The sequence below is a fragment of the Labeo rohita genome, unplaced genomic scaffold, assembly GCF_022985175.1.
Source record: "Labeo rohita strain BAU-BD-2019 unplaced genomic scaffold, IGBB_LRoh.1.0 scaffold_63, whole genome shotgun sequence".
Classification (NCBI taxonomy): domain Eukaryota; kingdom Metazoa; phylum Chordata; class Actinopteri; order Cypriniformes; family Cyprinidae; genus Labeo; species Labeo rohita.
In genome coordinates, this window is record NW_026129557.1 from 685,556 (window position 1) to 713,206 (window position 27,651).

Here is a 27,651-nt window from a genome sequence, read left to right on the forward strand (position 1 = left end):
GGTCTGGATGAAAGCAGAATTTCACTGATGTTTTCAGACAGTCAGAAAATTTCTGATGTGACTGAGATTTCATCAGTGGGTGTGTTGATGTCAAACCTCATGAAAGGAGATCTGCTTCCCTCAGCTCTCATCTGGATCACCACCAGACCAGCAGCAGCCAATCAGATCCCCTCTAAATACATCAACCGTGTGACAGAAATTCAGGGATTCAATGACCCTCAGAAGGAGGAATATTTCAGGAAGAGAATCAGTGATGAGCATCAAGCCAGCAGAATCATCTCACACATCAGAAGAGCAAGAAGCCTCCACATCATGTGCCACATACCCGTCTTCTGCTGGATCTCAGCCACTGTGTTTCAGAACATCCTAAAACAAGATCTTGGTGCAGAAATCCCTCAAACTCTGACTGAAATGTACATCCACTTCCTTCTCATTCAAACAAATATGAAGAACCAGAAGTATGAAGAGATAAATCCAGAGAAACTCCTGCAGTCCAACAGAGAAGTGATTGTAAAACTTGCTGAACTGGCTTTCAATCAGCTGATGAAGGGCAATGTGATGTTCTATGAGGAGGACCTGAGAGAAAGTGGCATAGACGTCACTGGTGCCTCAGTGTATTCTGGGATTTGCAATGAGATCTTTAGGGAGGAATCTGTGATTTATCACAGGAAGGTTTACAGCTTTGTACATCTGAGCTTTCAAGAGTTTTTTGCAGCACTGCATGTGTTTTACTGCTATTTACACAAGAACAGTGAGGTTCTGAAAATTTTCCTGACAGGAAAGGAATCTGTCACCACTATGTACAGCATAAATGAGTACACTGTAAAAAATAATGTCACCATTTAGTTGTTTCAATTAATTTTTTTAAGTTGACACAACTTGCAGCTACTGAATTTGCTCATTCAACTTAATATCTTAAATTTTACTGTCTCAACTAATTCATAAGTTGACAAAACGTTTTTATTTGCCCCCTCAACTAAAAAAAAATGTGTTGAATCAATTTAATTAGGAAATCACGTTCTTAACGTCACGTATCGCGAGATCTCGTTGCAGAAAGAAGATGTTTGTCAGCCATCATGGTGAGCTTCTCCACAGAGTTGGAAAATGTTGTCAATCAACAAATTTGGTAAGTAAATATTTGTATTTATTCGTTTAATATATGTACATTTACGTATGTTGTCTAAGAAGAGTACAAGTATGGTTTAAAGCGTCGTATTTTCTAGTTGGTTATATGTACTAGTTTCGCGGCACTCTAAGCCTCAAAATAGACACTGTTCCACAGTATTTTCGATATACATATTATATTCTCTCCTGCGGTACTGAGCTAAACCTATATGAAGAATGATAAATATACAGTTTGGTATGTATTATTTGAGGCCAGTGCTGCATTAGAGAGAGAACCGTTTAAACGCGAGACGAAGAGGAACGAACAACTGTGTGGATTTAGAACGGTGGGAATTTTAAAAAATGAACGTATGAACGATTAAAATTAAGGGGAAAAAAACAATATTACTACTCGAAGTGTCATTTTAATGCATGTTATAAGAGAAACAAATGAGCATCTCCCTCAGAGCTCGTTTGAAGCGCGTATATTTGATATTTCTGACACAAACCGGTAACTCTCTCAGTTAACATGCCTCACCGGAACCCACAGCAAAGCTGCATTAATATACGGTCATACTTGTAAATATTTGTATTTATTGGTTTACTATATATGTACAATTACGTATGTTGTCTAAGAGGAGTACAAGTATTTTCTCGTTAGTAATATGTATTTTTTTCGCGGCACTCTGAAGCCTCAAAATACACGGGGTTCCACAGTATTTTCGATATAAATGTTATACCAAGTATACTCCCGTGCGGTACTGTGCTGTATTTATGTGGAGAATGATAAATATACAGTTTGGTGTGTATTATTAGAGAGAGACCGTTCATGCAGAGCGTGAGATGGAGAGGGACGAACAAATGTATGGATTTAGAATGGAGAATTAAAAAAAGAACTTATGAACGATTAAAATTAAAAACAAGATTACTACTCGAACTGTCATTTTTATGCATGTTATGAAAGAAACGAATTTTCAGGAATTTTCATGTTTGTGATATTCTGGAATGACTGAAGATCGGCATAGAATTCAACGATCTTGTGGTTGGACCTCAGGAAGTCCTTTTGCAGTTGTATCCATCAGTGCTATGCAGACAAGGGATGACTATCACTTTGTACAGCTTGGACAAAGTTGTAAGTAAATGTATTTATTTAGTGCACATATTTACTGGAGTTTGTGAATTAATATTATAAGGCATAGTTTAAGGCTTCCCCGTGTTTTTATTAAAGCACACAGGTTCTCGAGGTATTCATCCAGGACATGACTTTTGGCATTATAGTTGTGGGTGACCAAATTGAGCACCATCAATCTGCAGCATATCAGCGGCTGTAACACGTAAGTTTTCGATATGGTACACAGTACTTACTGTTTGTCATGATACATGGTACATTCACAATACTAAAAAAAACAAAAAGTGTTAAAGGAATATTTCCAGCCCCAGCAACAAAACTGGACCTGTTTTTGAGAGTGTTGGAGTTTAGACTGGAGTGAGCAGGGCACATGCATGCCATTATGTAGATATTTGCAATGCACTTGGCAAAGGGAGCAACGTAATTTTCTCATTACCTTCAGCTGGCATGTTTCCGTGACAATGCAGCATGCTGTTCATCAGCAGATGTCGCTGTTTTAATGGCATAAATGTCTTTTTATTGTTGTTAGCATTATTGTTGCTAATAAACATACAGTTTATATTTTAAAATGTTTTATATTAGTTTTTAGGGCCCGATCACTGCAGTTCGAGGACCCTGTTGGAATTGCTACGTTTATTATTATATATTATATATTTAAAACATAAAATGTATGTTTATTTGCAACAGTAATGCTAACAACAATAAAAAGACATTTTCTATGCCATTAAAACAGCGACATCTGTTGACAGACATGTTGCTCCCTTTGCCAAGTGCATTCCAAACATCTACATAATGGCAGGAAGTTGCCCTGCTCACTCCAAAGTCTAAACTCCAAGGGCTCTGCCCTTTGAAGGAGTAGGGCATATGGATGACCACTTCCATTTAGAATTTCCCCCGTGAATCGTTCGGTTATAATACACATACCGTAACACCCCTAGTTGCTATTGTAATTTTTAATGTCATTTTATATTAGATTTAAAAAATGTAATTTAGTTTTTTTCAGTCCTCGATGCACGTTCATGAGAGTACCATGACAGGTGTGTGCATTCCTCTGCTCGTAAACAAGGCGCAGCGCATGCATGTTCTACATCAGCACCACATACGTGTCGTGATACTCTTGTGAATGTGTGGGCAAGAGTGATAATATAAGTAAATATTTATTTACTAAATATATTTTGTATGTAAAATGTAACATTAAAGTGACTACACTTTAAATATAGTCTTTGTAAAACTGTGAAGCAAAATATGTCAGAATGTGCCAGTAGTAAAAAAAAATTGAACGACTGGTATTTTCAGCATCGACTAGCAGCAGTAGAATTTTGGCAGCTAGTTTTATAAATCCCTAATGGCTACAATTTCAGATAAACAATGATAGAACTAAGAGTTCACACCATCCAAATGAACCAAACTCTAACATCAACCGAACCTGGTGCACACCAAAAGTGCTAGTGTTGAAACACCCTTATATTCTGGAAATTAAAGTACTTGTTGCAGTTGGTCTGATACTCCCAGCCATGCTTATGTAACTTACGCCTTTTTTTTTTACTTTGCCTCTTAATTGCTGTTTGTTGAGGTTGTTATTATTATTATTTTTTTAAATATGTTTAACAGAATGTATTACTATAGTTAATGTACAGTAGTATTCTATGTTGATTCAATTATTATATTTGCATGTAAATAATTAATTCTTTTTTTGTTGTTTTTTTCAAGCATCTCATGAAATTGAAGAATTAGTGAAGGGCATAGAAATTGACATCTTGATTGTTACTAAGGAAGAGCAATGGTAAATGCTTCCAAAAGAAACCATTGCCGTTGCCATCATTTTGGAAGAGAGTCTTGACCTCACCGATATCTGTGACGTCCTGAAAGCATTTGTGCTTTGGATAGGTCTTCTTTACATCGTTAACACTGATTACCCAAAACACATGAAGCACACTTCTGATGTTCTCCAAAAACTTTTCATGAACATTGGTGGGAGCAGCTGTTCTTAGTGTGTTTACGGGCTACGCAACATGCTACTCCACAAGAAATTTATAATCCCTAATCTGTTCTTTTGATTAAATGTGAATTAGTGAAAGGAATGTAAATATGTACTGCAATTGTTACACAGAAATGAAATGTCAATGTTTATCTATGTTTTTTAAAGTTAGGGTGTTTTAATACTAAACACAGTAATACTAAGTAGGAGGTTGTCTATTTTGAATTCAAATAAAATAGCCTTCTGCATGTTTTTCAGTGTCCATGAGGCTATTTTCTGCAGTACTGTTAGAAAATAGAAACTTGAGTTGTGTGGGCAAATTACATAGTTCAGCCAGCTGTCAGTCAGTTGAATGAACTTAACATTACAAGTAAGATTAACTATTCTAGAAAAAGTAACCTGGCTGCCTTAAAAATATAAGTTGATTCAACAAAAGTTGAGCCAATTTTTATTCAGTTTGCACAACTTATAATTATAAATTTATCCAACACGATGGTTAGTTTAAACAACTAAACGTTTGTTGGTCTCACTAAGTTTGTTGTTTCAACTTACATTTAGGTTAGCACAACTTTCTCATCTTGCTGGGCTAACTAAAAACCTAAAAGTTGACTCAGCTTCACCTTTGTTATCCCAACTATTAATTCTAGGTTTAAGGAACTCCAACATATGTTTAAACAACATAAGTTTATTAGCTTATTTAACACAACATTTTAAGGCAGCCAGGTTACAAATTATTTTAAGTTGAATCAACTTATTTGTTTTTACAGTGTAGCTGGTGCAAACACACCCACATCGCTTTGCCCAGATGCTTTCTTCACTGCTGTCTTCTGACCACTGTCATGTTTGTTGTGTGTTTATTTCATTATTCATAGCTTTTAGTCACGTGACTGGCTCGAAGACCTGGAGGGTAAAACATCCATAGAACTGTAGCACAAGCCTGACAATTTTCCATCAGTTTCCAATCCACAAATATTTGATCACCTCTCAAAAAAATAAAACAAAGAGTCTGTGCACAAGTTTAGAATTTGTAAAATGCTTTTGGCTCTTGTGTTTTGTGACCGGCTGTGTCATGCTAATATTAGGGAGTATGAATGAGATATGACCGCATTAACAGAGCAGGATCATTTTCAGCTATAAAACCTTTTGTTTTACTCTGTTCTTCTCATAAAGATATAGTACGGCTTCAGAAGACTGGGAATGCAACAAGACTGTCATACTTTTAATATGGTAAAGTGACGCTAAATGTGTACCATGAGTAATCAAAAAGTGACGCCAAGCGCTAATGATCTATAATGCACAGAACACATTATTGTTGTCGAGTCAAAAATGACTGTCATGTCATTTTAAAGTTTTCCTTCCACTCATTATTTGTGAAATGGTGCAGTACTAATGTTGTCCCACCAGTCCTTGTTTCAGACTCTCGTCCACAGATGTCTTGTTTTGGGCCTGGTTCTACGGGATTGCTAAAGGTGCACAGCACTCTCAAACAAAAGCAAAAGCATCCTTAGCTGTTGCTGTTATAATAGCATATTCAGAGGTGGGTAGAGTACCCAAAATCTGTACTCAAGTAAAAGTAAAAGTACTTATGGAAATATTTACTCAAGTAAGAGTAAAAGTAACAATCCCAATAGTTACTTGAGTAAGAGTAAAAAAGTATCCGATGGAAAAACTACTCAAGTAGCTAGTTACTAGTTACTTCTGATCTGATTGATATGAAGCGAAAACCTTGAATTTCAAACTATTTGGAAAGCTTCCACACACCTCTCCTTGAAAGTCTCTTTGTTTTGTTTATATAAAACATAGGCTGAAGTAAAGTAGCCTATCTCAGTCCTGTGATGGGCACATTAGTGTATAAATTCGTGTATAACGTCACAGTATGCACTTCAGTTTATTTAGATTTTTGGAAAATGGATATGAAAACATGCAGACGTTTAGAATGAACGTTTTTTTTTACGAACGTGTGTTGTTTGTAAGGTTCACAAGATATTTGTCATTGCTTGCACAAGCGCGCATATGAGGAAAAACATTTAGACAGTGTGTGAAATATGGTACTATAAGGTCAAAGTGCCCATAGTTACCAAATTACCATTAATAAGGTTCAAATAGGCATCATGTTGACACTTACCGCTACATGTTTTTTCAGGTTGGAGCTGGAATTTTTGTACGCAGCGATGTCGCTTTTTGAAACTGCATTATGAAACTGTTCTTTCTCAAAATCTTGAAGTGAAAAAATAGAGTTGATTTGAGGCCACACACGTCATCCTCAGCTTCAGCCATCATCTTTCTAAACACACGCTGAACTTAAGCGGGAGATGCGTAGCAGACTCTCGCGAAGCAGCCTCTCCAACGTCTCGCGAGACTTCAGATCAAGTCACGTAAACAAATTATTATTTTATATATCTAATATTTATTACAATTTTGTCAGTAACGGAGGAACGCCATCAAATGTAGCGAAGTAAAAGTAAAGTTTTTTCACTAAAAATGTACTTGAGTAAAAGTAAAAGTACCTATCTTTAAATATACTCTAAAAGTACTAGTTACCCTAAAAATTTACTCAAGTAAATGTAACAAAGTAAATGTAATTCGTTACTACCCACCTCTGAGCATATTGGTGAAACGGATTTGGCAAATGATCCAGTGTGATTTGTGTTTGCGATCTGGAAATTGTCAAAGGTTTCTATTTACAATTTGTTATCTCCGTGGTGTAGCTAATCACAGACATTTCTGTTGATTTCTTGAACAGAATGGCCGATCAGAGGCGTTTGAGAATTCACTCACTGCTTAAATCATCATTTTTGTCCAATGCTGAGTTCAGTAAGCTTGCAAATCCTCTCATAAAAACCAACAAAGTGCAGACACAATGTAAAGAAGGAACTCTGTGAGGCTGCTGTGAACGAAGATGAGTGACAGCTTTTTAGTGTTTACAAAGGGAGCTCTTTTTGCACATTTTCTTGGCTATATATAATCCATGCATAATTTGTATAAAACTGCTGTTTTTTATGCTGCTAAGAGGACCAACGGCCATGTCAACACTGGAAAGTTTGCAGGAATCACTCTTAAAATTGCAATGATTAACATAGTTATAATTCCATCTGAAACAAAAGATGTCAGTGTAAATGGAGCTATTGTAAAGTGCATCAGTTTTAGTGCTGTTGTTTCGAAATGAGAAAAACTGAGAATTCTTTAAAAGATATGAGACAAAATGTACATCTAATATATAGCTCTTTTATTTTACATAAAACAAAATAATAATAATAATAATAATAATAATAATAATAATAATAAAAGAAAATGGAAAAAACAAATCTTTTGAAATTGCTGCTGAGTTTTTTTTTTTTTTTTTTTTTCCCAGAATCTCATGTATCAGACAGTGTCATGATGTCATTAAAATCATTTAGAGAGCCTTATAACAATGACTGTTCTCAGATTTGGCACACAGCTCACCAGTTAAAAGCCTTGTTGGCTATTATATTGCATATATTTTCATTATGTTAACATTTGGACTGTTTTTAGATTATCTGGCTGTATGGGGACAGAAAAGGTTGTGCTGCTCTGGCATCAGCTCTGAGTTCAAACCCCTCATGCCTTAGAGAACTGGATCTGAGCTACAATCACCCAGCAGATTCAAGAGTGAATGCACTCAACCATCTGGATACACTCAAGTATGTTGAAAGCATCCTTTCCTTTCAGCTATGATTGTGAGAGAATCTGTCATAGTTTTTTTTTTTTTTTTTTAATGTTTTTATGGTTGTCATGAGATGCTTCTTTGGTTCTCAAAAAAAAAAAAAAAAAAAAGGAAGAAGAAGGCCAGCTTCCTCTGATAAAATATAATGTTTTCAAATCCCCAATAGCTAATCAGCATGACAGGGGCTATATATGTGATGGAACACACAGATGGAAGCTCAGCTTCTCTATAATGATTTAATGAGATCTCAAATTGATGGAATTTTACCTCAAGTAACCAAAAAACACAGCTTATAAAACACATCTGCATTATTAACAATATTATAATTATTAACGTTATTAATTTGCATGCTGTCATTTGTAAATAATATGTAAGGGAAAGGTGTCCATTACATGATTTTAATGCATTAAATCTGTACCATCACTTAAAAAAGGGTAAAAAAAAAAAAAAAGGGCAAATAGGCAAAACAAAATTAATACCTGTGGCTCCTGACAATGTATTGAGGTCTTGTGAAGCAAAATGACTGGTCTGTGAACATTTTTAAAAAATCATCATTTATAAGATTTTTTATTGTAATCCATAGCCTCAGGCAAGCAGTCCAGAGTGATCTACAAGTTACTCAATTAAAACTCACTTTCAGACAGTTACTCCAACTCGAGCCAGTATACCAGCGTATAATATGATCCTGTGATGCCAGTTACACTCAACTGAGAAAACAGTTCTGACTTGGTCTGAAGACAGTTGAGCTGGTGATAAATGCATATGTGTGAACCGACCACTAGAATCGAATCAAAATAAAAACAAATAGAATCGCTGAAGGAAAGAGAAACATAAGAGCTACTGATGTCCATATCAACTGAAATAAAAGAGGATGATTCTACCATCCCTGAAGTAGGGTTTACGTTAATGTTCCTTGGGGTCATATGGACCCCAAACATTTACAGAGCGATTGCATAAAGAAATATACATTTTTAATATTACAAACTATATATTATTTTTTTCGTTTACTTCTCAACTTTACATTTATGCTGTGTTTTCATGGATATTTGGTACTTTTTTACCTGTTTACTGCACAAATTCTCAACTACGCCATCTTGTGGCTTTTGAAAAATTTTTTTTTTTATGAAAAAATCACTTTAATGATGATCTAAATTAAATCTAAATAGTTTATCTAAATTTGGGCATTGCTCTAGGTGTTAGGAATAGAATTCTGTCATCTGCAGGTTGGTGGAAAAATTTTAGAGGTTTCAGTTAAAGAAAGAAAGTGCAATGACAACATATATCCAGCAGAGTTATTTTTTTACTGATTTTTTGGCATACCTGAAGTGAAAAGTGCACCCTACTCACATACATTGGAGTAAATTGATAAAAATGGTCTTATTTTACAGAAAACTTACTAAATTTTAACACATGGGTGGAATAATTCACATTTCTTATTGTATTTTATCATAATTTTATGATAAACACAAATTTAAAAAATCAAATTTTTTTTTTTTTTTTTTTTTTTTTTTATAATTAAGTTTTTATTTGAACGTCTGTTATTCTGGATATGTTTGGTCTATCTCTCTGCAGAAAGTTTCTTTTGATTCCACTGTGTGCCAGTAACCAGGAAATTTTTTTTTCTTTGTATCATTTCATAAAAAAAAGTTATTGAAATTTAATTGCAGGGAGGCAATATGTCCCCCAGGGGTCTCCATTTTGCAAGATAAGGCATACCTGAATTTAAAAGACTTCCATTCCCACATACATTGGGCTAAATGGATAAAAATGGTCTTATTTTAGACAAAACACCTTACATTTTAACACATGGGTGGAATAATTCATAATTATTATTGTATTTCTTCACAATCCATAGTTTCCCAACTCTGCATCGCTGCGGCCAGCGCGCTAGGGGGCGGTGCGCATTTCGCGTGCCGCACGCTCTCCTTCCTCGTGTTTGGCAAGGAATAAATTCACAACGGATTGTCCTAGAAATTTGATCGACAGATCTGATTGTTGGCTTTTCAAACATATCACGCATTACGTGATGACGTAAACGCCCATCAACACAAACGTGTTAAGGCAGAACTAGTAGAAAACGCATCATTCAACTATATCGCATGCATTGATAGGAGGATCTGAAATATTTTAGGGTGTCGTTTGGCTGGGCAAGCTCATAGAAAAGTAAGCATCATTTTATAGATAATAACCTAATCTAGGAGCTGATATAAAGTTTTGGCCACTTTTTGCACACAGAAGTAGTAATCGATGCAGAAATATAATGTAAATGTTCGTTTGTTTGTTTGTTTATTTGTTTGTTTACAGAATTAATTTCCATCCTCGTGATTATTTTGATATAATTCTCTGTAATGTGTTAGATCAATGAAATAAATCACATAATCACAATTTGAAGAATGTGAGCTTTCATTTGATATATGACTCATCTATATTTGATAAGTCTGAGTGATAAGAATATGAATATGAATATTACTAGGTCATCTTCACAAGAGGGAGCTTGTTTGTGAGGGGGCAAATTCAGACCGTTTTATGTTGTTATTATATGTAACATAAATGCAAAAGTGATGGGATGTATTAGAAAGTTGAGGTTCTAAGCTTTCAAATGATACCATATATGTGTGGTTCACTGCTCTACAACTTATTAATTTTTTTATGTCCACCCCTTCACATTGTTGTGCATTTATGTCTGATTTTATTTTCCAAAATCTAACAAATGCCCCAGACACCTGTGTGTGTGTGTATGTGTGTTTGAGTGAGTGAACATGCTTGTTCCATGTTGCGTTTGTGCTCCAGTACCAGTCCTTCATTTATGTGTGAAAATTTATGCCAGATTTGTTGATTTTATATGCCAATTTTTATAAAAGGGCTCTCTGTTGCAGTCACACATGTGTGTGTTTGTGTGTGCGTGTGTGCGCGTGTGCGTGTGTGTGTATGAGATAGAAAGTTCGTTCCACTTTGAGAATATGCTATAGCACCAGGCCTTTAAATAGATGTATTTTGTAAATCCAGATTTAAACTGGATTTACCACTGTTTTTTGACAAACGAAATGAAAAAAAAAAATCATTTTTTTCACTTTTCCCATTCATTTTCAATGTGGGGTCAATATGACCCCGAGGGACAGTAACGGTAATTTTTTTTTACACACCTTTAGAACAACCAATCAAGTCCAGTTTTTTGTGTGTGTGTTTTAAGATGGATTATTTAGGAAATGTCACCAAGTCTCATGCCCCAGAGATGAAAGGAAAATTTTAAAAAATTGAAAGAAAAGTCCAGCAGGGTCAGCTGGACCCCAAGGACCGATTAAGGGTTAAACAACACCACAAACAACATTATCAGCTTCAGTTATTGCTAACCAGATTGACTTTATTTCTTATTAAGATATGTGATTTATTGTTTTTTAATCCATATTTATCTTATGAGCTTTAAGAGGGCTGATTATTTGATCAACTCTTGTATTAGAATAAATGTGGCAAAATAATTATTTGCTGATTTAATACATGGGATCTCTGAACAAAGCGACTTAATAAGAGCACTTATCATACAACAATCGTATAACATAATTATTATATAATTATATAATTATATAATGTATGTTATATATAACGAGGCCACTTGAACCTTTAGAACGTTTTATTTTTTTATTTTAATTACATACATGTGAGGTATAAATGGTTGGACGCCACAGATGTTTTTTGCGGAGCAGGTGGTTGAATTTTCACAAAGAAAACAGTATATGAATTGATTCACATGAATACAGTGATCTGTCACGCCACATTAAAGAGCTTGAAAAACACATTATGGTAAGGCCCATACTGTCCCCACGAGTATGACACATGGTATGATTTCTGCTAATAATCCCACATATATTTGTTGTGTATTAAAAAGGCTTAAATAAGAGAGCTGGCGCCCCCCAAACTAATGTCTATTGGATGTGTGAGCTGAATTTGATTTGTTACTGTTCAGTCTGTTAATAAATATCATATTCTTGATATTAAGCTGTCCCGGTGCTCCCAATGTGGGCCTTTGCATACACAATATAGGCTATGCCCTCAAAATATTGTAACTTTAATTTCTACAATCAAAACATTTCAAACTTATTCTTGAAACATTTCAACTTTTTTCTCGTAGTATTTCGACTTTATCCTCATAATATTTCAACTTTATTCTTGAAATATTTCAACTTTATTCTTGTAATATTTCGACGTTATTTTTGTAGTATTTCGACTTTATTCTCCTAATATTTCGTCTTTATTCTTATAATATTTTGACTTTATTCTCGAGATATATTTGAACTTTATTCTTGTAATATTTTTACTTTATACTCAGAATATTTTGACTTTATTCTTGAAATATTTTGACTTTATTCTCGTATTATTTTAACTTTATTCTCATAATATTTCAACTTTATTCTTGAAATATTTCAACTTTATTGTAATATTTCAATGTTATTCTTGTAGTATTTCAACTTTATTCTCCTAATATTTCGTCTTTATTCTCATAATATTTTGACTTTATTCTCGAGATATATTTGAACTTTATTCTTGTAATATTTTTACTTTATACTAGGAATATTTTGACTTTGTTCTCTTAATATTTTGACTTTATTCTCGTAGCATTTTGACTTTATTCTCATAGTATTTAGACTTTATTCTCATAGTATTTAGATCTTATTCTCATAGTATTTAGATCTTATTCTCATAATATTTTGACTTTATTCTCTAAATATTATGACTTTAATATTGTAATCTTAGATTTTTTTATTTTTTAACGTGGCACTAAAACACTGTCGTATTTTACAAAGTCACTTACCAGTTTAATTTATTCCTCTGTAATGGTCTCTTTCCACTTATTCAGCAACTGTGTTATTCTTTGATAGGTCGTTCTTCTTATTATTACTATTATTATTAGATAGGTCAGGTCCTGCTGATTGAATCAAACTTCCAAGAATAGTGATATAAGATAAGAAAAGAAAAAAATTGGTTGACACATCCATACATGAATCAAAAATCAGTGGTTCCTGTAATGTCCAGAATAAGGAGGTTGAGATATGGCCATCTAATTAGGGTTCATCTAAAATAAAGATTCATCTAAAACTAGACCTTCAGAATTCTTTAAAATAATAGATGCTGCCAGGTTCTAATTCTCATTTATGAAATTATTAAAGGGGTCCTATTATTCCTTTTCACTTTTTGAATTTTAGCCAGTGTGTGGTGTGTAGGTTTGGGCATAAAAAAGATCTACAGATTTACAAATCTCAAAGTCCACTCCAAAGGGAGATGTTTATTTATTTATTTTTTTTTTTTAAATCCCTTTTCAAGAACTGTAATGAACGGCTCCTTTGGACTACAGAGTTTGTTTTCCGGTTGTTATGATGTCACAATGCGGCCCATTAAAACATCATTAAAATAAATCCCAACTATAGAAATTCCAATGGTTGGGGGGGTGGGTAGGGACAAGGTGGAGGATTAGCCTAACTTTAGCGATGCAGTGCGGAGAGCAGCTTTAACCAGCTGCAGCGTGACGGGTATAAACACAAGCATTGACTACAGTGGCCTCGATCTGCTCCGGTCGCCGCAACGGGCTGCAGATGTGTACAGTGTGGGGTAAGAGATTTATTCATCATAGTGTAGATAGCTTCACTTATAACGCAAGTGTTTTTTTAAAATGCATAAACGTGCACTAGACTAGGCTAGGCTAATCAGTGATGATGTTCTTTGATAATATTAATGTTAGGCTGCTTTTAGACTTATCCTGCAGCTGGTTTCGGGCAATGAAACTAAGTATGTAAATAATTAAAATAAATTAGCACGATAATATCATGCATCAGTGATCTGGCAGTTTCTCTTCATCAAAACAAGTTCAATACAGTGCATCTATCCATAAAACGTGCCTCACACAGCTCCAGGGGGGTCAATAAAGGCCTCCTGTAGCAAATCAATGCGTTTTTGTAAGAAAAATATCTGTATTTAAAACATAAAAATCACTTTAAACTAGCTTGCGCTAACAGTTGTACACGGAATTTGCTACTTTGGTAAGGGGTGTGGCAGTACTGAAACACAGTCTAAGCTGTTTGCCAATCGCAACGCAGTGGGACAGCGAACCAGTCACAACACATTTTGTTGAAACCAATCACAAACAACACTTTGTGAAAGCCAGTGTAGGTCAAATCATTCCTCAGGTGTACACCTAAATATTTAAACCCATCTCTCCATATAGACCACCCAGCAGAACCAGTTGCCCTTGTGACCACTTTACAAATAATATGTCCTCACTTTTTGTCCATGTTACTTTCGTAAAAGAGATAACCATAAAATTACTAAACATTGTACTCATCTTTTCCACATCTCTTTGTTCCTGAATAAGAATCAGAATATCATCAGCATAATCTGATAGTTTAAAAAAAAAAACTATTCACACCATTTAGTCTGCTCTAGTTGTCTTAGCAGGGGTTTAAATTGCTAGGCTATAAAACATACCGGAAACAGCACACCCTTGTCTAATACCTCTGAAAACTCAAAAGGGGGCAAATAAGTCACCATTTACTTTCAGTATACTTTATACTCTATACAGTTGTGTTTACTCACAATACAGAATGTTTGTTTTATCAGTAAAAACTTTATTAAAAACAAGAGCCTCTAAAACATTTCATAAATAACTATGTTCAGTTCGGTCAAACACTTTTCTTGATCTATTGATATTAATCCAAAGTCTACATCAAGAAGCTTACCAATATCTAAAATATATAAAGCATATATCTTTCCTGGCCACCTTTCTTTTCTTCATTAACTCATATAGTCCAAATCCTTTCTCTCTCTCTCTTTTCACTTCCTATTTCTATTCAGACAAGCAATATGAAATTTTCTCATAAAAAAGAAGATAAGGTGTAGGGTACAACGGGGCTAAAGGCACCCCCTAAGAAAAAAAAAAAGTGCTTTTCACTGTGCCCAAAGTGAATGAGTTCAGTAAAATATTTGTTTAAAAATCTCATTGTTGTATGAGGTGGCAAGGGGGCCTTTTACCCATGGGGGTAAAAAAGCATTGATACAAATACTTTAGCTAAAATAATGTTTGTTTGTTTGTTTTGTTTTAAATAATGTATAAATAATAAATAATGTATTAAATAAGTTAATCACTTTGGCAAAGTTTGTACTATTTTCTGCTTATTTTGATAGAATAATTATTTTGTTAAATAAATATACTACTGTCATTAAACTATGCTAATAATAATAATAATAATAATAATAATAAAACATAGTTTAAAATACAGAAACAAAATCATTTTAAAATGTAAAGATTCAGAAAGTATTGAAGGAGATCCCATAATAATTTATTATAGATTTACAGTAGTAACAACAACATTTTATTATATGATATAATTAATAGCATGTGTTTAAATATGATGGATTCATTCTAAATGTGGTGATTTATCTTTAAGATGGACACCCAACATAATATGATATTTACCATCTAAATCTAACAATGTCATGTCAACAAATGGAAAAGCCAGCCTTCTTTTAATTATGATGTTAGTTATTGTGCCTTTTAGTCCCAACAGCAGGGGTGAAAATCATTAAGGAGACCTTTGTGTCAAGATAAATTGAATAATTTTAGCAATTATCATTTGCTACTTAAATCTACAACATTTTTAAAAACACCAAATATTAGATCAAGTAAGCACAGAATCGACTTTGACCCATTTGGCAGAATACTCTTTTTGGACAAGCAGACAATGGCAATACTGGGATAAAAAAACATCATCAATCATAAATCCAGTTTCAGACAAGCTGTTCAATTAACTACTTTAAAATAGTTTGGAACTTTCAAGACAATATAATAAAACTAGATAAAAAAGTTAATCAAGACAAACTTTAAGTTGTTTTGAGAAAGCCAGACCAGAAAGTTAAAAAAAAACAAACAAACAAACAAAAAAAAGCTCAAAGTTTTAAAAGCTAGAAGTTTGAAGGTTTTCAGTTTGACAAACTAACAGACTGTCTCTGTGTCTGTGTGTGTGTGTGTGTGTGCACCTGGTATTCATCACGTTATGGGGACCAAATGTCCCCACAAGGATAGTAATACCAGTAAATTTTGACCTTGTGGGGACATTTGTGAGGTCCCCATGAGGAAACAGGCTTATAAATCATGCAGAATGACTTTTTTTCAGAAAGTAAAAGTGTGCACAGTCTCCTGTGAGGGCTAGGTTTAGGTGTAGGGTAGGTGTAGGGCGATAGAAAATACGGTTTGTACAGTATAAAAACCATTACGCCTATGGAATGTCCCCATAAAACATGTAAACCCAACATGTGTGTGTGTGTGTGTGTGTGTGTGTGTGTGTGTGTGTGTTTTCTAGTGTGGATCACGGAGGAGAGTTGATGATCACATCAGGACTCCACAAATGTAAGTCCACAAACAGACACAGTTTTCTTGTTTGTTTAGTTGTTGTAAATGTGTCTCTTGTAATGTGTGTTCTTGTGTTCAGATGCCTGTGATCTCACACTGGATACAAACACAGCAGACACTAACCTCATTCTGTCTGACGAGAACAGAAAGGTGACAAATGTGAATGAGTATCAGTCATATCCTGATCATCCAGACAGATTTCATTGGTATTATCAGGTTCTGTGTATTGGGAGTCTGACTGGACGCTGTTACTGGGAGGCTGAATGGATTGGAGATGGTGTTCTTTATATCAGTGTCATATAAAGGAATCAAGAGGAAAGGAGTGAGTTTAGACTGTGAGTTTGGATGTAATGATGAGTCCTGGAGTCTGATCTGCTCTGATCACAGATTCACTGCCCTCCACTGTGATATCTGCTGGTTCAGGCTCCAGTAAGAGAGTAGGAGTGTATATGAACATGTCTGGTGGCACTCTGTCCTTCTACAGCATCTCTAACACACAAACTCACACACTTATACACATTCACACACACATTCACTCAAACACTACATGCTGGATTTAGACTTTATCCAAACTCTTCAGTGTCTCTATGTCACATTAAACACACACATTAGTCGACACAGTGTGAGTGTAATGATGTGAAAGTGTTGCTGTTGTTGTGTGTGTTTTAATCACAGGCTTCAGGAAGTTCAATATCAGACACACAAGACAGTTTCCTCTTTCAGATCATCAGGATGAAGATGTTTCTCTAGTCAGAGAGACTTTCTCTGTTTCTGTCAGTCCAACACAAATCTATGGAGCCCCAGAGGGGACACAGTGGTGGGGAAAAAATTGGGGTGGGAGGAAAAAAAATGTTTGCGTTCTCTTGCAAAACTTTAGCGTTCCCTTGAGAAACTTTGCATTCTCTCACAAAACGTCTGCGTTCTCTTGCAAAACGTTTGTGTTCTCTCGCAAAACCAGCTGAGTTCGGACAAACACTTCCTATTTTCTTAGCTCCGTATGTTCACAATGAAGTTGTTCATAGAGTTTTATTTTGGACTTGGACTCAGGTAGGCCTATTATAAAAATACAGTCAGTGTTTTGGAACATTCTAAAATGCTTATTGTGGCTTATTGTACTAAAGTGACAATGGAGGCCAAATTCAGTATTAATAATGCATGTTGCTTTCTCTCCCCATAGTAAAACTTTAGGCTACGGAAAACATTTAAGGGAGGCTAATAGTAGATGGTATTTGTAGTTAAAATGGTTTAAGTATAGTAATAATGTTTTTTTGGTTTTATTTGTATCTTGGTCATTTTTTTTCTTTTCTGCATGTTTAAAAAAAAAAAACACGCTAAACATAATTTTAAGTTTTTGAAAGGAAAAATAAAACAAATAAGTCACATAGCCTATTAGTTGCAATTCTATTACATTTAGAAAAAATACTACCAGCAGGCGTACAGCGTATTTTATAATACCAACATTATTAACACACCTAGGCTATTTTAGTGCTCTGCACTCCACAACAAAGACTTTAAATTTAACTGTATTCAGAACAGACCAAAAACTAAAACCAAAAAACTATAACTTAATTATTTCTAATGAATAAATATAATATAATGCAGTATATTATATAATAATATAGGTCTAGCTATAAACAAGCCAAAACAAATAATTTAAAGTGAAACTAAAAGTATGGGCTCACGTATCGCTCTCATTCAGCACAAATCCAAATGTTTCTGTATTCGCAATGTATTTACAGCTAAACCATTAAATTAACTGGGCTTTGTACATTCCAGTATCGATGGAAAAAATCATAGTGAACAAAAAAAGTGCCGCAGTGGATTGGACCGGTGCTCACGCTGTACGGCACAAACTATAATGCAGACTATTTAAATTGACAAGTATAACTTTTTATCTGTTTGGGTGATTCTGTGTTTTATTGTAATAATGAACAAGCTGCACTGTTTGCAATGAATATGTGCGCTTAAGGTGCCGGCATGATCAAATAGCTGAAATCGCTCCGGTTACTGACATAACCTTGGTTCCCTGAGATACGGGAAAGAGTGTTGCGTAGAACACGTGTGGGGAAAGCTCCTGTTTTACTCTGTACTGAAGCCTGATTTGTTCACGTTTGGGTAGCTGCACAAACCAATGGCGCTTTAGCCCGCCAGAATGGGCGGCGCCGACCTCTATATAAGTCGGCTCGCAGCACAATTCATCAGATCAATTGACCTGAAGCGACAGTCATCGATTCGCGTGCAGCTTACAGTGCGGCTAGTGACGCAATGCTCATTCTTTTATCTCAGGGAACCGAGGTTACGTCAGTAACCGGAGCGTTCCCTTTCGAACAGTCTCTCCCATTGCGTAGAATGCATGTGGGAAATGTATCCAATCACACCGCACACTTAAGCAGATGAAGAACCATCCACTCTGCGAGCCCAGTCTCGAAGCACTAAAAAGGGCCTTCCAGAAGACATTAGCATAGCATGTCCCAGCTGCCTGGCAGGGAACGAACATAACCCTCTTCACCCCAAGGGGAAAGAGTGGATAGTTAAACAGAGAGAACCCGCACGGGGACATCCAAGTTATAGAATCTGGCAAAGGTAGACAGCGATGACTAGCCGGCGGCCGCACAAATCTCATCAATAGAAATCCCATTAGAAATCTCTCTTGTGGAGTGGGCTCTTACTCCTATAGGGCATTGCAAGCCTACTGCAGCATAAGCCAAGGCTATAGCATCATCTATCCAGTGGGAAAGTCATTGCTTTGAGACCGGCAACACTTTTTGGCGGCCTCCAAAGCAAACAAAGAGCTACTCTGACAGTCAAAACAGATTAGAGCGCTCCAGATATATTCTCAATGCCCTGACAGGGCAAAGCATTTAGGCCCCTGCTCACCTTCTGCAATGGAGAGCGCCAAAGGGTAACCACCTGAGCTCTGAACGGAGTCGAGAGCACCTTAGGGACATAGCCATGTCTTGGTTTCAGGACGACCTTGCAGTCGTTTGGCCCAAACTCCAGACATGAGGCACTGACTGACAGTGCCTGTAAGTCACTCACTCCCTTTACCGACGCCAAGGCAAAGAAGAAGGCTGTTTTAAGTGAAAGAAGCCAAGGGCGGCCGAAGTGAGCGTCTCAAAGGGAGGGCCCTTCAGGACTCTCAGGACCGTTGACAAGTCCCATAAGGGTATCGTCTGAGTGTGAAGAGGATTAAGCCTCTGAACTCCCTTCAAGAATTTAACGATACAATCGTTTTTACCCAGTGAACCACCGGCCTTGAGGGAATGATTCGCTGTGATGGCTGCCATGTGTACTTTGAGCGTGGTGTCCAACAGCTCTTGTAGAAAGGCTAGCATGTGGGACATGTTATATGATCACAGGTCCAATCTTTGCGCCAAACACCTAGAAAAGACCTGCTATTTTTGGCTATGAAGGCGTCTCATAGACGATGCCCTGGCCTCCAAAATGGTATTGCTCACTCTTTCTGAGAGCTGATCAAGCTCCTGTCGAGGCACCAAACATGAAAGCTCCACAACTCTGGTTGGGGAAATCATGAACTGCAGGCAAGAAAGGGGCGGGGCATTGGCGAGAGGATTGTTGACGGCTTCCCGGCAGGTACCACTCGTCCAGAAGGCCGTGGACGGGCTCTTCCGGAGCCGACCACTCAAGGCCCAGATCCTCCACCGCCTTAGACAGGACGCGGATGAGCTCGGCGTCTGGCTTTGGCCTCACAGGTTGAAAAGAGGAAAGGACTTCGGGCTTTCTGCCGGAACCTCCCCATTCTTCTGCGTCAGACGCCACCAAAGACAAAAGTCATCACCAAAGTCATCAGCCGTAACGTCCTCAATGATGATGTCCTCCTCCGAAGCACAGAATGAGACCAGGCCCCTCGCAGCAGAGGAGGGGTGCTGGTCATCTTGTGTGAAGCACATCAGCGAAACAGGTGGGCGGGGGGAAAGCGGGGCACGCGGGCGCTGTGCCGACATAACACCTCTAGAGACTGCAGAGAGAGACCTGCTGCTCCGCTGTTTTTTTCTTTTAGGAGAGAAAGGAAACAAGAGAGCTGAGCGGGGGGGACCGCCTTTGTGGAAAAAGCCGATCCGTGAGCAGAGATGGGAAGCACTCATTACCTCGCAATGAGGACATGAGGCTTCAGTGAGCGCAGCCTCTGCGTGGGCGCTGCTCAAACAGGCGACGCACTGACTGTGCCCGTCAGTCTCATGCAACATGTCCTTGCACGAGCAACACTTGTGCCACGACATTTGAAACAATGCATGCTGAGTCAGGAAATTTCCTCCTCTCGTTCCAGATGGCTGCAGGGACACTGTTACTGCAGGGGCTTCTTTGACAGTGGCAAGCAGGGTAGTGCTTCTTCCTCTGTATCTTCATCCAGAGTCAGTGAAGAGATGTCCTCGTCGCTGAAGGAGAACGATCTGATGAATGGCGCTGTGAGCCGACTTATATAGAGGTGCAGCTACACAAACGTGAACAAATCAGGCTTCAGTACAGAGTAAAACAGGAGTTTTCCCCACATGTGTTCTGCACAACAGGAGAGACTGTTTGAAAGGGAAATAAAAACTCTCTTTAATAAAGAAACTTTATAATAAACTTTATTAAACTCTGAGCCCTTGATTTGATTTTTTTTGCTTTTTTGAAAATCAATGCAATATATTCTTGTTCATTAATATTTTTTGTTTATTATTTAGAATTTTTAGGAGATTTTATGATACTATGCGATATTTAAATTTTTTTTAGGGGTTATTTTTTCCCATTAAAATTTATTACACTCTGAGCGTCTTTTTAATCAGTGCAATTATTTTTTTTTTAGCATGCCGGTAATTGTAAAGTTGTAAAGAATTATGTTTATTTGCTCATTTCTGAGAACATATTGTGGGACTTTGAGTGATTTTTTTATTGTTTTGTTTTTGTTTGTGTAAAATTTGAATGAATTTATTGAAATTAACAATTGTGTTGCTGATCATTTCTGCAGTTTTCACATAAGGCTGGTTATCAAAAAAAAAAAAAAAGTTTGTCAGTTTATTTGAACTGTCTGGCGCCCAACTGAACAATTAAAAATGTTGGTAAACCACCATTAGAGTTTAGCACGTAGCTCAACTTAAGCATGTTCAATTTTGTTTGGGGAGGAGCTGGATGTTTTTGGAACCGAAAACCGAAAGCAATTGCTTCAGAAGACCATGCAGGCACCATTTCAGGGAGTTCAACGTCAGAAATGTCATCTATCTTTAAGCTGGATATAGATAGACAATTTGCATCTAAACTGAATTTAAGTGGGGAAAAGTTGACAGCGAGGATATCCTGTTGGTACATTAGAAAATATGTATGAAAATCCACATCTTGTAAACTCATATTGAATATAAAGGCAGAATTAAACCCACAACACCTTATTGTTTAATAATTTGAATTTACAGTAATGCTATTATGTCTTCAATTGAAATTCTGGTGAATACATTTTTATTTACTGACAAAATAAATAAATTTACCTTTCAGATTAATCTCTTGGGTTTGTACTTTGTCTGTCATTGGTTATTCAGTTTTTCAACAAAATTTTTAAAACTCATTTTTAAATACAAGTTGATTTTGTATTTTGTACTTCAAAAATATTAATAAAAATCAAATGTCATTAATACATTATGTTAAGATTTACCCAGCAGGGTCCTCTTGCTCCAGGTAGGGGCCATTTACCCCAGATGGCCTCTTTTAATAACTATAAACCACATTTTCTGCTACAAAAGGGACCAAACTTCCCTTAATAACACATTGGCTGATGCATTTATCTTATAATATATTACCTAAGTGGTGTATGGTGACATGCAGTTATATGTATAGATATCAAAATCAAAAATACTAAGAACATTACTTTTTGAAGCATGACTTGTCACCAAAGGCAAATGTTTGCTTTGTTTTTGCCTGAACATTGCAATAATACAAACTTAAAATAAATATAAAAATATCTGCAAAATGTTAATTTGAGGTGTTGCATAACTTGGATAAATAGAATGTTATAGAAGTTTGCCCCGTCCTTCATATGAAACACATATACCATTGGTTTTCAAATACTGGTGTGCGCTTAAAAATGTTTAGAAGTTAGGACTGAACACCGTTTTAGGGAAATTAACACAATTTCATAATGGTGGTTATAATTTGCACAAACAGAAACTAAATATGGTAACGAAAAGAGGTGTGGTTCAGTTTTGTGAGGGAGTAAAGGAAAATAGTGAAGAGACGATGAAGCGGAAGTGAGAGCCTGGTCGGGGATTTTTGATTCGGCATCTGGGAAATCAGAGGAAAAGGGAGACCGTTGATTCAGCAAGTCGTGAAGGTGCTCTTTTAAATTATTTCATGTGGATAAAGTAAGGATGTCTGTGTTGTGGAATAATGGCACATGGACTCGCCGGGGTTAAGAGTGAGCGAACGAGCTAAAATCTTGACGTCGCCTGCGAAACGCCTAAACAGTTTCGGGAAAGTAGGCATTAGTGGAAGCGGAGAATCTCAGATTTGAACATGTGAGTTGTTAATCCGCTTTGTGAGCCTGACTCCTTTTCAACGTGTGTTCACCAAAAGGTACAGCAACATCAAACGCGACACTCTCCCTTCTTTAACACGATTATTATGCTTATTATCAGATATTCAACATATTGTTTGATTTAGTTTCGTTTTCATTATATATTTACAAATATTTTGGACGGTTTTTTGTCTCTTTTTGAAAAAGCCTGCGTAAAGGCGCCGGTAATTCCGGTTGTAAATAATTATGTTGATTTGCTCATTTCTGAGAACCTATTGCGGAACTCTGAGTGATTTTAATTATTTTGTTTTAGTTGGTGTAAAATGTGAATATATTTATTAAAATAAACAATTGTGTTGCTGATCATTTCTGCAGTTTTCCCGTAAGGGTGGTTATCAAAAAAAAAAAAAAAAAAAAAAAGTTTGTCAGTTTATTTAAACTGTCAATTAAAATTTAAACTGAACAATTAAAAATATTGGTAAACCACCTAGCACGTAGCTCAACTTTAGCAAGTTCAGTCCATTTTGGGGAGGAGCTGTATGTTTTTGGCGGTCTTTCATACTGAAACCGAAAGCAATTGCATCAGAAGACCAGGCACTATTTCAGAGCTCAACCTCAGAAATGTCTTCACAAGCAACTGAAAGTTCATTAAAACGTTTCATAGCTATAATATTCAGTGGCATTATCAATATTGTTTGTCATCTATCTATAGGCTGGAAATAGACAGACAATTTTCATCCAAACTGAATTTAAGTGGGGCGGATTTACCGAGATTTACTGGGGTGGCATAAAAGAACTAAAATAACATAAAACAAAATCACGGCTACCACAGCTTTTATCCCAATATAAATATATAATTGTGCCGCTTTTTAGAATCTGCGCTTGGGATAATAAGAAAAACTCTGCTATAACTCAGAGGAGAAATGTAGAGACACTTTCGTCCCATCCACAGCGCTTCTCATTGTTTATTTTGAGCTGTGGCGCGCGGGTTATCCGATTGCGCAACACAATCTCATGGCCGCTCTGCTTTCATCATAGACAAACAAACACAGATTAAAAATAAATAAATAAAAGAATAAATAATGAAATCAATAAGAAACCACATCACGGAAACTAATAGCAAAGAGTTAGTTAATAATCTGATTTTAAATAACTTTATTTTAAATATTTATTTATTTATTTTCAAACATTAACACTAGTGAAACGTAACGTTAATAATCAACTTGTCTTATGTAGTAATGATAGATAGACATACTCTTGCAAGCTCATAGACACTTGATGTGTCTTGGTGCCCTGGATGTTGATATGTTATTTGTTTTTAATTATTTCTAAACAGTATAGATTTACATATATTACTTTGTAGAAATGCAGCTGTTTTGCATATTCATTGCCAAGCTATAAATACAAATATTATAGACTGAGATTATAAAGGAAGTTCAAGTTTGTCTGCTGTATCATTTAGGATGAAGATAAAAATTCAACGTTCAGCATCAAACCTTGCTTTTTTTGATCAGAGGCAGAACAACACAAGATACATAACACATCTGTTAAACACAAAGTGGGTAAAATACAACTAATATCTCATCACACCAAATATAAAGAAAAGAAATCAGAAAATTTTACAAACCACACACACACACAGGCACACAAATGCAACAGCAGTGAAAATACAGAACATCACCACACAATTGGCAATATTTCTTCAGTACTATAGAAATGTGATATATGGCCATATATGAACATATATATACAATGATAGTTATATGTGAACATATACAGTGGGTACGGAAAGTATTCAGACCCCCTTAACTCTTTGTTATATTGCATATAACAAAGTTGGCTGCAATATAACAAAGCACTCTTTGTTATATTGCAGCCATTTGCTAAAATCATTTAAGTTATTTTTTTCCTCATTAATGTACACACAGCACCCCATATTGACAGAAAAACACAGAATTGTTGACATTTTTGCAGATTTATTAAAAAAGAAAAACTGAAATATCACATGGTGCTAAGTATTCAGACCCTTTGCTGTGACACTCATATATTTAACTCAGGTGCTGTCCATTTCTTCTGATCATCCTTGAGATGGTTCTACACCTTCATTTGAGTCCAGCTGTGTTTGATTATACTGATTGGACTTGATTAGGAAAGCCACACACCTGTCTGTATAAGACCTTACAGCTCACAGTGCATGTCAGAGCAAATGAGAATCATCAGGTCAAAGGAACTGCCTGAAGAGCTCAGAGACAGAATTGTGGCAAGACACAGATCTGGCCAAGGTTACAAAAAAAATTTCTGCTGCACTTAAGGTTCCTAAGAGCACAGTGGCCTCCATAATCCTTAAATGGAAGATGTTTGGGATGACCAGAACCCTTCCTAGAGCTGGCCGTCTGGCCAAACTGAGCTATCAGGGGAGAAGAGCCTTGGTGAGAGAGGTAAAGAAGAACCCAAAGATCACTGTGGCTGAGCTCCAGAGATGCAGTCAGGAGATGGGAGAAAGTTGTAGAAAGTCAACAATCACTACAGCCCTCCACCAGTCGGGGCTTTATGGCAGAGTGGCCCGACGGAAGCCTCTCCTCAGTGCAAGACACATGAAAGCCAGCATTGGGTTTTCTAAAAAAACAACTAAAGGACTCCAAGATGGTGAGAAATAAGATTCTCTGGTCTGATGAGACCAAGATAGAACTTTTTGGCCTTAATTCTAAGCGGTATGTGTGGAGAAAACCAGGCACTGCTCATCACCTGTCCAATACAGTCCCAACAGTGAAGCATGGTGGTGGCAGCATCATGCTGTGGGGGTGTTTTCCAGGTGCAGGGACAGGACGACTGGTTGCAATAGAGGGAAGATGAATGCGGCCAAGTACAGGGATATCCTGGACGAAAACCTTTTCCAGAGTGCTCAGAACCTCAGACTGGGTTGAAGGTTTACCTTCCAACAAGACAATGACCCTAAGCACACAGCTAAAATAACTAAGGAGTGGCTTCACAACAACTCCATGACTGTTCTTGAATGGCCCAGCCAGAGCCCTGACTCAAACCCAATTGAGCATCTCTGGAGAGACCTAAAAATGGCTGTCCACCAACGTTTACCATCCAACCTGACAGAACTGGAGAGGATCTGCAAGGAGGAATGGCAGAGGATCCCCAAATCCAGGTGTGAAAAACTTGTTGCATCTTTCCCCAAAAAGACTCATGGCTGTATTAGATCAAAAGGGTGCTTCTACTAAATACTGAGCAAAGGGTCTGAATACTTAGGATGTGATATTTCAGTTTTTCTTTTTTAATAAATCTGCAAAAATGTCAACAATTCTGTGTTTTTCTGTCAATATGGGGTGCTGTGTGTACATTAATGAGAAAAAAAATGAACTTAAATGATTTTAGCAAATGGCTGCAATATAACAAAGAGTATAAAATATAAAAAAATCACTGAATACTTTCCATACCCACTGTATGTACATATTTGTAATAACACTGTTTGAATGAACCATATATGATAAAGAACATGTACAAACATGTGGATGAACTTTTTACAGAGTTATGAAACTATTTGATCATATAGATAATCATGAAAGCAGTTAAGAAAAAAGCCTCAATTTTTATTGTCATACAATACACAGCTCATTGTTATTTATTTATTTATTTATTAAATTCTTCTTGAAGGTACACTGATCATGTCTTGAATAACATTCTTGTAACACTGAATTTAAAAAGACAATATAGCTCAGTAGGTCTATAGGTACAGTGTACAAAATGTACAAATCTGATGAGATTACTTGCCCATACAAACCCATCAAATACACTGTACAGGAAATTAGTTTTTGTCTTAAACTAATTTCTTGGTAAATGAATAATTCACTCAAAAATGAAAATTATTTCATGATTTACTCAGCCTCAAGTTATTCCATACTTGTATAGATTTATTTGTTCTCCTGAACACAAAGGAAGATATTTTTTTAAGTACACTGCCCGGCCAAAAAAAAAGAGAAAAAGTTGCTGTTTGTATTTTAATAGGCAATACTTAAGAGTCTATGAATGGATCATCAGCAAAATTGAGAAGATCCTGGTGTTAAGGACTGTTGGAGTAAAGATTTAAATGTGTGGTGTTGAATTTTAGAGGATTAACACTAGCTAGCGTAAACAGCGCCCTCTGGCTGGTGTAAATACGGCCTAATATCCTTTTTAGTCACAACGGGGACATTTGCTCGTGTGCGCGCCTCACCCATTTGAAATATTTTTTACAGACGCCATTTTCTTTCCTCGCGATGTGGAGCATAAGAGGATGGGAAACAATGAAATAAAGCATTTAATATTACACACAAAATGTGTTTTGTAATACCATATTGTTTTATAACGATATTAATGTGCTGTATGCAGCTAAACTTTTCTCAAAGACATTTTTTCCACATTTTTTGCGGAACAGACAAGAGTGCTGTATGTTACTCCTAAACTTTTTCTCAGAGAGATAATGTTATTTCCTTTTACTTGCGATGCAGAGCAGACAGGGCAGTTGGTTTTATCAAGGAAACACCAAAAGTAAGGTTTTTTTCTCAATTGCGATATATGTTTTATAAGATAATATCACTTTTTTTTTGATGATATTTATAAGGTTATGCAGTGTGTGCCTAAACAAGCTTAAACGTTTCTCACAGATTTGAATTGCTATGCAGTGTTGACGTGGAGGTCGCTTTTTTAACAGGGAAACATAAGAAGTAAGTGTTTTGCCTCATTTAAAATATGTATTTTATAGCTGTATGCGCCTAAACCAAGATAAATGTTTCTCAATTGCTATGCAGTGCTGACGTAGCGGTAATTTTTACAGGGAAAGTAAGTGAGTGAAAGTAAGTGTTTTATCTCA

General features: G+C 36.2%; 1 protein-coding gene and 1 long non-coding RNA gene across 33 annotated transcripts in view; both read left to right on the forward strand.

Moving 5' to 3' along the window:
* Positions 1-27,651, forward strand: part of LOC127161376 (NACHT, LRR and PYD domains-containing protein 12) — a 340,105-nt gene that overhangs the window by 261,249 nt on the left and 51,205 nt on the right. The window contains exons 17-18 of one of the 32 annotated variants that reach the window (XM_051104131.1): positions 16,242-16,288; positions 16,371-16,609. The exons of 30 other annotated variants lie outside the window; for them this stretch is intronic. In XM_051104131.1, the coding sequence (XP_050960088.1) occupies positions 16,242-16,288; positions 16,371-16,594 (271 nt within the window). In that variant the 3' untranslated portion in view covers positions 16,595-16,609. Of the gene's footprint in view, positions 1-16,241; positions 16,289-16,370; positions 16,610-27,651 lie in introns of those variants that run through there. One more of the 32 variants, XM_051104130.1, reaches the window with a different exon arrangement.
* Positions 2,333-4,463, forward strand: LOC127161382 (uncharacterized). Its single transcript, XR_007827022.1, has 2 exons — positions 2,333-2,438; positions 3,944-4,463. It is a non-coding gene; the product is annotated as an uncharacterized LOC127161382 (long non-coding RNA).